The following is a 13022-nucleotide window of genomic DNA, read 5'->3' as shown; positions in this document are numbered from 1 at the left end:
TTGCTTCAAACTCAAAACAGCCATCTCAGGTTCAAAATGTTTTAAATTTCAAATGGTTGTGTGCACTTGACAGTTTCAATTTTGGTTTGCATAAATAATTTATAAAACAAGACAAATTGCAGATATTCCATTACAAAAAATAATTATCAACAGAGCATTCTCCCCAGATTGTTAAGAGATGCTGACACTGGTTCTCATCTGCCATATTTGCAAAGCCACCAGTTTGGAAACATCTATTATTAAATTAATGGGGGGAAAGGTACAATAGAGAATTCCAAATGTGTAGGGTCCAAATCATCGTGAGGAGAAGAAATTGAATCTATTGATAATAAATACTTGAGGATCAACTCATGAAATGTTTTTTTTTATTCTTGGAAGTCCTGGTAAATTAGCCAATGATGAGAAATGCTCTGGAATGTAGCTTGGCTCTGTCTGGAGGAACATCAGTGCCTATTTCTGCTCTAAAGAAACTAGAATCTCATGAATCTCTTCCCTAATCTGTGGCCTTCAGATATTTTGGTCTTAACCTTCCATAATTTCTCAGCTAAGATAATCGCTAGGAATGATAGAAACTGAAATCTGGAAACTACCAGGTTCAGAAAAGAATAGAATAAGCCAATAAGGTTGAAATGCCAGGAATCTTGATGTTAATGAATGACTTCTCCATAGTGGGTTTTCTGCCCTAGTGAATTGCTTCCCACTTACCCCCAATAATGTGCTGAAACTGCACCTTACTGGCCTGTGTTTGCACTCTTTCCTCCACCCTCCCCATCTTTCCCGCTTGCTCCCATACACAATGGGATAAATGCCAGATGCTATGTTCTCAAAGGTGGCACTGTGACCTTCAGACTGAGCTGGTGGCATGCTGCATTGTGGGGCTCGTTTCTTGCACCGGAGGGTATTAACCCTCTGGGGGGCTCAGATGACAATCCACAAATCCTTATCTTCCAAGCCAGCCCCTGAAACTGCTTCAAAGAAACCCCAATCTTCGTATAATTCACTGAACCTGGATGATGGGAAGGTTTTCCGCCTCAAGACCAAATGGGAACTCACTCGTGGACTGCTTGTCTTCTTTCTCTGTTCTTCTCCATGGCTGGTGCAGAAAGCACCAAAGGTAAGATTTTGACTCCTGATCTAACCTATCATCCATTTTGTCTCAATCATCATTTGCAGTCTTGCAGTATGGTTGGAAGGATGTATCAGAGATTAATTTCAATGATTTTATCAGGAGATCAGTTTAATCTTGGTTTATTAAATTTTGGAAGTCCCATTATCTTTCCATGTAAGTATGACCCTTGAATTTTCCCCAATGACTTAAACTGAGTTCTTTGTTGATTGGGGAAGAGATTAGAGTTTTTAGAATAAATTATGAACTGAGTAATTTGTGTAAAATAAGTCACAGATTATTTGTGATACTCGCACAAATGATTAAAGATAGTTATGACATCTTCTTGCATAGATTGCAGGTTAATAATTGGTGTAAAGACCGACAAATGGCAATTGGGGGATGTTGTTTTGGTGGACTAAAGTCCATTGTCCAGATGCACAAATTATATTCTTATTGGAAGAAATTATCTGTAGTCATTAATTTGTTAACATGTAATCTATAGTTCATCTGTTATGTTTTTAGGTATCTCAAGATGGACTGCCACACTGAGCCTACAAAAATCCGGATAATCACTAGATGGAGGAAAAGGAATGTAGGAAACGCTCCTTGTTTCCATCTAATGGTTATTTGGATCTGGTAGTCTTACTCAAGGTTCTCTTTCCAAGCAAATACAGCTTCCCATCTGGAAATTGCCCACATATCCTATATTTCTCTTTGTCTTCCAAGCTCCTTTCTGTCACTCGACGCATTCTGGGACGTCGTCTCTGGAGTTCTGCACTTCGTTTTACTTTGTATGGGCAGTTTGTGGCTGGTGAAACCCACAAAGAGATCAAAGAAACACTACAACGACTCCAACATTTGGGGGTGCGCCCTCTCCTTGCTGTCCCCATAGAGGAAGATGTAGGAGACGAAAAAGAAGGGTGAGTATAGATGAAGAAAGCATAATCCAGGTAATCTATCAAGAGAGTTTTTGCACAGATGGAAAAAAAGAAGATAGTGGTCTGATTTGTGTGCCAATTCTTGACCAGATGACCACTGAATCTTATTTCAACCTTATTACGGATGTGCTTTTCACAGCATCTGAGCTTTATATAGTTGCTTGGAAGATAAATAACAACTGAGATGGTAAACCTATGTCTCTTGAGAAAGTCATCTTACCCTACTTAATAGAGGTAATCTGGGAAAAATCTGGAGAACAGAGGGATTGTACTAGAAGAATACATATTTGCAGAAATAGAATAAAATTCATGGGACCGGGAGAATATTTTATGTGATCCTATTTGTGGATTTATTTTAGAATCTTTGGAATTCTGTTTTGATCATGGAAGATATACACACGGCAGCTCTGAATTTTTGTACCATTTTGATTCCAGTTCTTAAAAAAGTTGTGCCTATGGATCCATTAATCTTGCCTCTATCCCCCCAATATTTATGTGTATTATAACTATTCTAGTAATAAATAAGAGTGAATCTCATTTCCTGTATTACACCATTCTTCAAACATCTACCATAGCTGTGAGATGATGGTAGATGTTTTCCAATCCATCTGGTGGACATTGGAATGGGGGAAGATTGCTTTAAGGTACAAGAAATTAGCTAGCTGGCAGTTTGTGGCTTGTAAATCAATGAGGGGGTGTGTTATCGTGATAGGGAAAGCTCACACATCTCTTGAAAAGGTGAAAAGAGTCACACAAGTTTGCAGCTTAAGAGAAACATGATTCATACATCCTCTTCCGGTGTTTCCAGTATGTTATTAAGATCATACAGAGTATCTACAACCTTGGCTTTCTGTTTGAGGAAGTGGTTATCAGGTCTTAAGGGTAATTTCTCACACTTTTAACTACAGTAAGCTTTGATGTAATACATGGAACCCTGTTACTCAAAACTGGGAAAAAAATAAGACTAATTAGATTTTTCTCAGTTGAGTGAATAGAAAGTCCAATTGGTCCAAAGATCAGTTTCCCAAATGACCAGCCAAATAAAGCCTGTCTTTTGTGCAGGAATACCCTTATCTTCCTCCAGCAATTTTGAGTTTTGCTGGGAGATTTGAAAACTCTGTTGAATTTTCCTGGTTAAGTATTATTCACAGTCCGATAATTAATTAATGTAAATCACCACTATCGCTATATGCGAGACTTCCATAATCTGTTTCCCTCTCAAGGTCTTAAGGCTTCTTCAGAATTTACAATCAGCAGATCTCCAAGGAGAGTTACTTTGGTGTAATGTTTAAGGCATCAGACTAGAAACTGGGAGACCATGAGTTCTAGTGTCATCTTAGCTGGGTGACCTTGGACCAGGCCTAAACTACAAAAAAGAAGGCAATGGCAAACCATTTCTGAAATCTTGGAAAAAAACCAAAAACTGCAGGAACTTCTTCAGGCAGTCATCAGGAGTCAAGATTGATTTGCAAGTACATCAACAAACAAACAAACAAATATCCCCAAGATGGCCATGGGTGGACTTAAACTCCCAGAATACCCCAGCCAGCATGGGAATTCTGGGAATTGGAAATCCACCTATCTTAAAGTTGCCACAATTAAGAAACACTGCTCCAAGCATGATAAACAGATGCAACACGCTAGCATAGCATATACATGTGGAAATGAATCCAGATAAAAGGGTGGCATTAGATAGATAAGACCTGGTGAGCAACCAATAGAAGTACTGAAACCCAGATCTAAAAGGGTTCCAGTGCCATCCTTCTGCTCTCTCCTCACCAGGGAAGGGTGGTATGACAAGAATGCCCAGTCCATGATCACTTGCCTGGATCTGTCAGTGGGGGGTGCTCCCAATCCCATGATGCAACTGAAGGTGACGGCCCTGATGGCAGCTGAACTCTGTGTGAGTACTGTAGGATACATCAAGCAGTAGCTGTGGGGAACACCAAATTAGTTTATATTTTAAAGGCAATATTAACACAATTAGTTTTGCTCCGCAAACATCAAACCCAGGCAGTTGGCTTTACCAAGTTCTCCATCCCCTCCCCCCTCCCCCGCTCCAGAAAATAACTTAAAATTAAAGAGAAGCTGTAAATACAAGATTCCCCATTGCGACACTCACTGCTAAGGCCTGGCACATGGAACACGACTCCCAAACAAGGATTGGCTGAGGTGGCCAGTTTAGCCATGTCTGCTGTGTGCCATTATTAGAAGCCGTGACCCTGCCCTTTTCATGAAAGGGCCCATGGGATATTAAGTACTTCTTCCCAAAAAGTGGATGGAGACAGTGTATTCCCCCCAAATGAGATCTTTGACTCAGTTACCGTACTACCAATGGGCTGAATGGGTTAAGAATATTATGGCAGTGTTTCTCAACCTTGACAAGTTTAAGACATGTGGACCAATTCCCAGAATTCCCCAGCCAGCATAGCTGAGAGTTGAAGTCCATGGGTCTTAAAATCGCCACAGTTGAGAAGCACTATATTGTGGGAATGGAGTTGTTATCTCTCTTCATTCTCATAACTAAGGGAAAACAAAATATAAACTGAAAAATATAATTATAGGTAGTCCTCGACTTATGACTAGTTATTTAGTGACAGACTTCCCTGTGGACACTTACTACCAGGATTCAAAGTTTCAACAGCTGCCCCCTCAACAGTCACATGACTACATTAGACAACCTGCCTGTATTCACTGTCATTGTCAAGGTTCTACAGTCACGTGACTATATTTTACAATGGTTTTGCCAAACCATTGGGTATTCTCTTAGTGACTACCCCAAAAAGGACATAAAATTGGGTCAGTCTCATGAGTGATCCAATTTACAACCGTCACAACTCACGACTTTAATGGGCAGGCTCTATTATGGTTGTAATTCAAGGACTACCTACAACAAATACCCTGACCTCCCACTTACAATCTAAACTATATTTATACAATAAAGTTGCAAAATTAATACATGATACAGCATGCTTATTTTTGCCAATGAAAAATATGTACATAGTTCTGTCTAGAATGGAGGGCTTTGAGTAAAATAAGATCCTTCTTATACAGGGAACAGAAAGTTGCCAAACTATGCAGCTTTGCACTGCAAGTGAAAAATGTAATCTCTGAAAGTTCATGATGAGTTCATTTCTTTTTTTATTAAATTCAAACTAAATTCAGTACTTCAGGAAAAATAACCCTGTAGTCTCACTTATTGGGACTGGCAACTCTGTCACTGTATGATATGGTTGTGAAACCAAACACTATGTGACCGTGATGGATTAAACAATATCATTTCCCATTTCCTTATTAAGTGAATCAACGTGAGTTGTTAAGTGAAACAACACCAGATCATGATTTGCAATTTTACTGCTGGCTTCTCCATTGACTCTCCTTGTTGAAAGTTGACTGTGAAGCACCTAAATATCAGTCATGTGTCTATGGAGATAGCTGCAATTTTCATAAATGTGAGGACTGATTGTAAAAACTTATTTTTAGTGCCATTTTAAGTTTGAATGGTTGGTAAATAGGCAATTGTTAAACAAAGTTTACCTCTAATCCAACACAGTTAGTCCTCATATAGCAACTACTTGAGACGATGACCCTTCACAAATACAGCAGTATTAAATGCTAGTAAATAATAGTAAAAAAATAATTTTCCAATCACTTATGTCCACTTATGCCAAAAAACAACACATGCCAGAGAGTCACATTGGAGCTGCTGCAAGAGAGAACTTTTATGTAAATGAGACACCAACAACCGGTGATCTTTGTAACATGTCTTAGTCTCATGGATCCCTTAGTGAGCATTTTGTTTACTGACCATTTTGCTGGAATAAATTGCGGCTCCTAAACAAGGAGAGGCTGTAAGTGTGCTAGATTTCAGCTTACAAGAAAGGTCAATAAACCTGGAAATAAATTTTGCAAAGCTATAATACAAGTAGTCCACATTTATTGACAGGTTTAATGACCATTTGATGAACGGTTGTAATTGTTCAAAGTTACAACAACACTGAAAAAAGTCACTTACATGTGTTTTTCACATTTACTATCATTGCAGCATCCCTGTGATCAGGTTTTCAAAATGTGGATCCTTGGCAACTGGCTCATATTTATGACAATTGCAGTGTCCCAGGATCACATGATCATCTTTTGTAACTTGACAAGCAAAATCAATGGGGAAGTCAGATTCACTCAACAACCATGCTACTAACTTAACAACAGCAGCGATTCACTTAAGAACTTTTTATTCATTTATCCTGATTTCACTGATGGAGAAAAGTCATAAAATGGAGCCAAACTCACTTAACAAATGTCTCACTTAGTGGCAGAAATTTTGGGCTAAATTGTGCTCGTAAGTCAAGGGCTACCTTGACTCTTAAAAAAAAGGAACAGCCGGCATTCTCGTTCCTAATTCTGCAGTATGGGATGAGAATGAAGACATGCACTCTGATTTTATTGGGGATTCATTTATTTTCTCTCTTCATAGAAAACAATCACCCTGTGTTTAGAAAACAAGGAGGGAACATCAGACCTCAGCATTGAAAGAGTCATGGCTGCCATGTCGGGACATGTGAGCAGATCCCCTTTCATGTTTTCTCATCTGTTTCCCTGTTTGCTTTGATTCTACCCTTTTCGATCAATCAATGGACAATGAGTTGTTTTTTAAATGTATATGTTGCCTGTTCTCTTCCATTACCACCAGGAAGTGTCCTTCAGCTGCTTGACCCAAGAAGAAAACCAGCATTTCCAAAAATCATTGAGGCGCCTGAATTCGGTAGCACAGGTACCGAACCAACTAAAGTTTTATACATGATTTTTACATTGGTTTAGGGCAGGCCATGAAATAAAAATATAACTTGTTCTAAAAACAGTATTAAAGTTTGAATTGCAAAGATAAAACCTGTGTTGCCAACAACAGATGGAATACTAAGGCCTAATAATTAGGCTGGGCAGGTTTTTTTTAAACTCAGCTGTTATCCTTTGGGCAGAGACTTAACCTTATAGCAAATATCAGTGATCATATATGTTCCTTGCCAGACATTAGCAATCAGGATCAATCCTGACTTTATTGTTAGGTGGAATGAGCTTCCATGGTGGCATTTAAAAAGTGAAGATGGCAACCACAACCCCATGCTCAGAGTCCTGCCCCTTCAATATGTATGTTGCACTTAATTTTTTGAAGCCTCTTGCCCTTCTCTCTTGTGTGCAGAAGGTTAAAAAACTGTCAGCTTTTTATTCATTTATCCTGATTTCACTGATGGAGAAAGTGATTGTGAGAGTCTATTTCCTGCCATGCTCGTGAGTTCATCGAAGCCTGGCACTCCACAAGCAATTCCATCGACAGACACATTGGCCTATAACCAGCCTATGAACCCCTCAGAATCCAAATCAACTGCACAGACAAGCAGAGACAGCACTGACCCTCAACTAACCCATGCAAGCCCCCCACTATCAGCAGTTGACCTCCCAATGACCCTGACCTGATGTAAGCTCCCCATCACAAGACCCATCACAAAACCCTCTACACCTGAAGCCCTTATAAACAGAAGAACATTGACACCAACATCTCCTAAATTCTGCTGAAGATGTTACCTAGCCTGGTAACAAAATGTTCAGAAACCAACCCACAAGCTCAGAGAACGAAACTTCACCCTCATCCTACACCTGAGCTACAGATATTTGTCACTATTGCAATTGTCTACCTCAGTAGCCAGAATGTTTTTCAGTCTTGGGGTAATGTCCCTAAATTCCTTGGGTTGTAGGGTGGCATCCATCTGAAGATCATATAAAAACCCAGATTCAGAAGCAAAACAAAGAAAAATGGTAATATTTTTAATACACAGAAGAATCCCAATTGATTGCAGTTGCAATGAGAAATTAGAGAAACTTCTGGTTTGAACAGGATGAGACAGGGCTTTTTTTTGTCATAAAACACCCAGAATGGAGTTCCAGCACCTTTTTTGGATGGAACCTTGTAGGGTAGGCAAGGCGGGTTGTATAATGTGTGTGAGTTCCAGCATCTTTTTTTTTTTTTTTACAAAAAAAGCACTGGGATGAGATGTGTGGCTGACATGGGCTCTTTCCCCACTGTTGAGTTCTTGCCCATTCTTGAGTCAGCAAAGAACTCTCCAGCATAAAATTTGTGTCCCCCTTTGCTGATCTTTATCCTGCACCTATCGCCTTTTCTTTGGGTTGCTGCCACATATCCTGATGACATGGGTATAAGTTGTGTGAAGCAAAGCAGTTGGTGTTGCCCTCTTGCTTTCTGAATGTCACCAGCTGGTGGGAAACCATCCAGAAATTAGGATGAGATGGATTAAATTTGGTGAGATAGCAAGGTTTCACAGATGGTTGGCTTTATTTCATATATTAAAGAAGGGAACCGCAAAGGAAAAGAAGCAGAGGTGGCTACCTCTTTCAACATAGAGAAGAAGAAAAAGAATGGCAACAGGGAAAAATGCCAATAATTTGAAGAAAGGCGATGTGCTTAAACTAGCATAAAGTGGCCAACAAAAAATAATAGGGAACCAATCACTTATTGCACACTTTAAAACTATTGTGGGTAGCTAAGTTAAAGGGGGGAAATATGACTTTAAAATCAGAAGTTACAAGAATGAATTAAACCTCTCTGACACAAGGACTGAAGACAAGGTGAAGGCAATCTTCAACTTGAATGCCTTCCAGAGCTGAACTATCATCCAGCCTAACCAGAATGGCCAACTTCATTCTGCGAATTGTAATTCAAAATATTTTCAGAGCACAATATTACCTATTTCTGTTTTAGATATTACCAGATTTAATTTCCTTCAGTTAATCAAATGTGTTTTTGCATTTACTAAGCAAGCAGAAATAGGTAAAATAAAACTAGGTGAAGATCAAAAATACTGTATTTGGGCTGCATAAAACCAGATTACCATTAGATGGGAGCAAAGAGACTGATTTTTTTTTTTGTAACTTTGTCAGAAAAAAAGGTGAACATCTCCCACCAAAATATAACCCAGGTTTTAACTAAGTGCATTTAAAAATTATAAATTCTTCTTGTTGGAATACATGTTAGAATGTATTTTGTATTGCAACAACTATAGAATTATTCGACCAGTAGATGGCAGTGTTTAGTGCGCACCTATGGTTATAATCTATGGTTTATGTTCTGAGTAGAGTTTCCTGTTTCCTGTTATAGTCATACAGTTGAGCAATAAGGCACGTGGTGACTGTATTCTTTGTTTGCTCTGGGTTGCTTTATATATAAAAAGAATTTCTAACACTGCTATACGATATATTTGATTCTTTTGGCTGCTGCTTGAAAATATTCAGATGCAACATAATGTTCCACATCTCTATAGTTGGGGGGAAATGCCTGACAGACAACTGTTTTCAATGTTGGATTTTGAGAAGGCACTTTTAGGAATCTGTAGTTCTTTACTATATAATAATATATTCTTAAATCTCAATAAGTTTCTGGGGGGTTGGATGGAACTAAATAACTGCAGTATCTGAAGGCTGGATAATATGTCACATTTCTTCTTTATAAATCATGTGGCCTTTCTTCTCTCCATATAGTATGCTGTACAAAAAGGAGTCCGTGTTCTGGTAGATGCAGAATACACTTATATCAACCCTGCCTTGACGTTAGTCACTATTGCAATGATGGCTACTTGGAACACCCAAAAGCCTTGGATTTGGAATACATATCAAGCATATCTCAAGGTGGGTCTTTATTCCTGGAATCTCCTTCCCCTCGTATATTCATCACATTTCCTGGGAATCCAAAAAATGCACTCTAATTAGAACAATTAATTGATGTTAGGGGACTTTTAAAATAGTCCATAGTAGTTATTTTGTTGGTTGACTAGTTTTAACTTCCTCCAGGACACTTTGGAGCGTCTGAAGCAAGATGTGGCCATTGCTGAACGCTTGGGTGTCTGCTTTGGAGTAAAGCTGGTCCGGGGGGCTTACCTGAACAAAGAACAGAAATTGGCAAAGGAAAAAGGGTACCCTGATCCTGTACAGCCCAGCTGGGAAGCTACCAATGAAAGGTGAGGACTTTTTCAATAGAACTGTTCTTTTGTTTTGAACCTTGGTTATGTTAGGCTGTGTGCTAATTGTAAGGTTTCTGTTGGGAATCTCTTCTGTAGTAATGCCCCTCCTTTTTGTTTACCTTGGCAAACAGTTACCGGCGTTGTCTGGATTTTGGCTTGGACCAAGTATCTCAAGTCAAGGAAAGATTCGAGATGATTGTGGCCACACACAATGAAGCCTCTGTGACACATGCTGTACAAAGGTATAGTAAGCGCAAAAGGAGTGAGGAGGAACTGAGTAATAAAACATCTACTAAAATGTTGCATGATTCTGTGAACAAGTCCTTCCTACCCTTGAAATTGTCTCCAAATTGCATGTGCAAGAAGCAAATTGAAAACCTGCCATCTGAAAACCAAGGGGAGGAAAAGAAATAAGGCAATAATCTGGGAACCCTGAAAAATTTCATTTAGATCAGTGCTTCCCAAGCCATATGCCCTCCAGATTTGTAAAGTTCAACCTTGTTTAATCAGTAGGGACATTGCTCAGAATTTTGGGAGTTGGTCCACATAGCTGAAGACTGACAAGGTATTTGTTATTGTACAAAGCAGCAGAACCAATGGATCAGTGGTTCTCAACCTGTGGGTCGGGACCCCATTTGGGGTCAAACAACCATTTCACGGGGGTCGCCAAACAACACAGTCCGCCATTTTTCCCCCTTTTCCTTTGCTATGCTACTCCCTTTTATTCTATTGGCTTTTGAAAGCCAATAGAATAGACTCTCTTGAACAGAGTCTAATTCTATTGGCTTTCAAAAGCCAATAGGAATTGTCCAGGCTGTCTCTGCCCTGCTGAGCCCACCAAAAGTCCCATTCTGCAAACGGTGCTGCACCAGTTGAGTAGTCCTCGACTTACGACCGGTTGGGGGGTCCCGGCATTAAAAAGGTTGAGAACCACTGCAATGGATGGAAGCTTATTAAAGGAAGATCTAACTTAGAAGTAAGGAGACATTTTTTGACAGTGAGAACAATTAATCAATGGAATAGCCCGCCTCCCAGAGTTGTGGGTGCTCCATCATTGGAAGTTTTGAAAAACAGACTGGACAGTCATTTGACCAGGATGGTATAAAGCTGTGATGGCGAACCTTTTAGAGACCGAGTGCCCAAAACCTGCCCCCCCACCCCTGTCCCTGCTCCATCCTGCCCACTGGGCTATCCACCACCTCCACAGCCCGCCACATATCACCCAAGTGACCCAACAGCACCATGGCGGCCATGATCTCTGTCCATGACCCACAGCATCATCTGCACACGACAGGGCGCAAGGGCAGAGTCTTGTCCCCGCTGCCCAGGTACCATGTCCTTAGCTGCAGTGCTTCACGTGGGCCGTGCCCGGGGGCAACTCTCTTCCGGGGGGGCTGCTAGTGAGGAGAGGGCCATGGGAGGAGGTGGGGCTGGGGCAACAACACATATGCCCACAGAGAGGTCTCCAAGCTCTGGCATGCATGCCATAGATTTGCCACCACTGGTATAAAGTCTCCTGCCTTGAACAAGGGGTTGGACCAGAAGCAACAGACTTTTTGCTCAAGGGTTGACATGTTTTTCCATTTTAACACAACTGAGAGGAAAAGGTCAAAATAAGGGGAGGCTTAAAAACATTAGTGCACATGTAAAGACAAATAGTCATTTGCTCCTCTCAAACCTGTGGGAAATTAGATATAAAAGGGCAAACAAAAGAAACTGATATTTATGGGTAAGTGATTTGCATAAAGTAGCAGAGGGAGCCTCAAGATTTTGTTGAGTCACAATTCTCAGAATCTGTCACTTTTGGCCATGCAAGCTGAGATACTGAGGGTTGACATTCAGCAAGATGAGAATTAGTTGGGTCTAGCGGTTAAGGTGCTGGCCTAGAAACCAGGAGACTGAGTTCTAGGCGAGCCTTAGGCATGAAAACTGACTGGGTGACTTTGGGCTAGTCTCTCTCAGCCCAACCCACCTGGAAGGGGTGCTGTTGTTGGGAAAATAGGAGACAAGAGTATTAAATATGTTTGCCACCTTGAGTTATATATGAAACTGGCAAGATATAACAACAACAATAATAATAACCGAAAGGTTTCAGGATGCCCATCTCCTTGGTTAAAGCCTGCCAATGAACTTAATCTTAAACTAGAATTGTTTTGTAGCTTACAGTTTATGCTTTCTATTCTACATTAAATTCATGCCCATCATTGTCTGTGTGTTTTATCTACTTAAGGATGTCAGAGATGGGCATCAACAAAACTGCTGGACCCATTAGTTTTGGGCAGCTGCTGGGTATGTGTGACCAGGTGTCCTTGGCACTAGGTGAGTCTTACTCCATGGTCTTCATGACTTTTTCCTCACTTTCCCCTTTAATCCTGTGATATATTCACTTCCTTTCTCTAATTGGCTTTTATCCTCTGGCCAAATATAGGTCAAGCAGGTTATGCCATCTACAAATCTATTCCGTATGGATCTGTGGAAGAGGTTATCCCTTACCTGATCCGGCGTGCTCATGAGAACCAGAGTGTGCTGCTCGGGATCCGAAAAGAACGAGATCTGCTTCTCTTGGAGCTGCGGAGACGGATTTTAAGGAGGCCCTGATGGAATTTGCATTAATTAAAGACCATCCCTTTTTTTCCTAGAATCATAGGTGCTTCCAAACCAGGATCTAACAGAAAGTTTAGATATTATGGTATTACATTTCTTAAACTTCCTGTGCTTTCCTATTTGGGCTTCCACTCCTTTTTCTATTGCAGAAGATCCATTAAAAACGGAAAGCTGGAATAAGTACCTACCATTTTATTTGTTGTCAGTGTTAAGTCTGTTCCTGGTTACCTCAAACTTTCTTAATCACTGTTATTTAATAATTCTCTAAAGTATTGATTTTGAAAAGCCTTGATGATCTACTCCAGTGGTTCTCAACCTTTTTCTTTACCACAGTACCTTTTATGG

General features: G+C 40.2%; 1 protein-coding gene across 1 annotated transcript; it reads left to right on the top strand.

Annotated features, from left to right (window-relative positions):
• The first annotated feature begins 708 nt into the window (after positions 1 to 708).
• On the top strand, positions 709 to 12872 carry PRODH2 (proline dehydrogenase 2). Its single transcript, XM_039335332.1, has 10 exons — positions 709 to 1114; positions 1835 to 2028; positions 3829 to 3949; positions 6521 to 6604; positions 6737 to 6817; positions 9595 to 9741; positions 9904 to 10070; positions 10205 to 10315; positions 12304 to 12392; positions 12502 to 12872. Exons 1-10 carry the CDS (start codon positions 863 to 865, stop codon positions 12669 to 12671), a joined length of 1416 nt encoding a protein of 471 aa, XP_039191266.1. The 5' UTR covers positions 709 to 862; the 3' UTR covers positions 12672 to 12872.
• Positions 12873 to 13022: the final 150 nt, after the last annotated feature.

Source organism: Crotalus tigris, unplaced genomic scaffold, assembly GCF_016545835.1.
Source record: "Crotalus tigris isolate CLP2741 ecotype Arizona unplaced genomic scaffold, ASM1654583v1 scf7180000017639.5415321, whole genome shotgun sequence".
Taxonomy (NCBI): Eukaryota; Metazoa; Chordata; class Lepidosauria; order Squamata; family Viperidae; genus Crotalus; species Crotalus tigris.
Note: the sequence above shows the minus strand (reverse complement) of the source record. Positions and strands in the feature narration are given on the sequence as shown.

Bases quoted from the DNA above. Each gene is read 5' to 3' on its own strand.
- PRODH2 (XM_039335332.1), top strand. From the start codon at position 863: ATGCTGCATTGTGGGGCTCGTTTCTTGCACCGGAGGGTATTAACCCTC. The intron at 6,818-9,594 runs GTACCGAACCAA...CTCTCCATATAG, and splicing joins GCCTGAATTCGGTAGCACAG to TATGCTGTACAAAAAGGAGT. The intron at 10,316-12,303 runs GTATAGTAAGCG...TATCTACTTAAG, and splicing joins GTGACACATGCTGTACAAAG to GATGTCAGAGATGGGCATCA.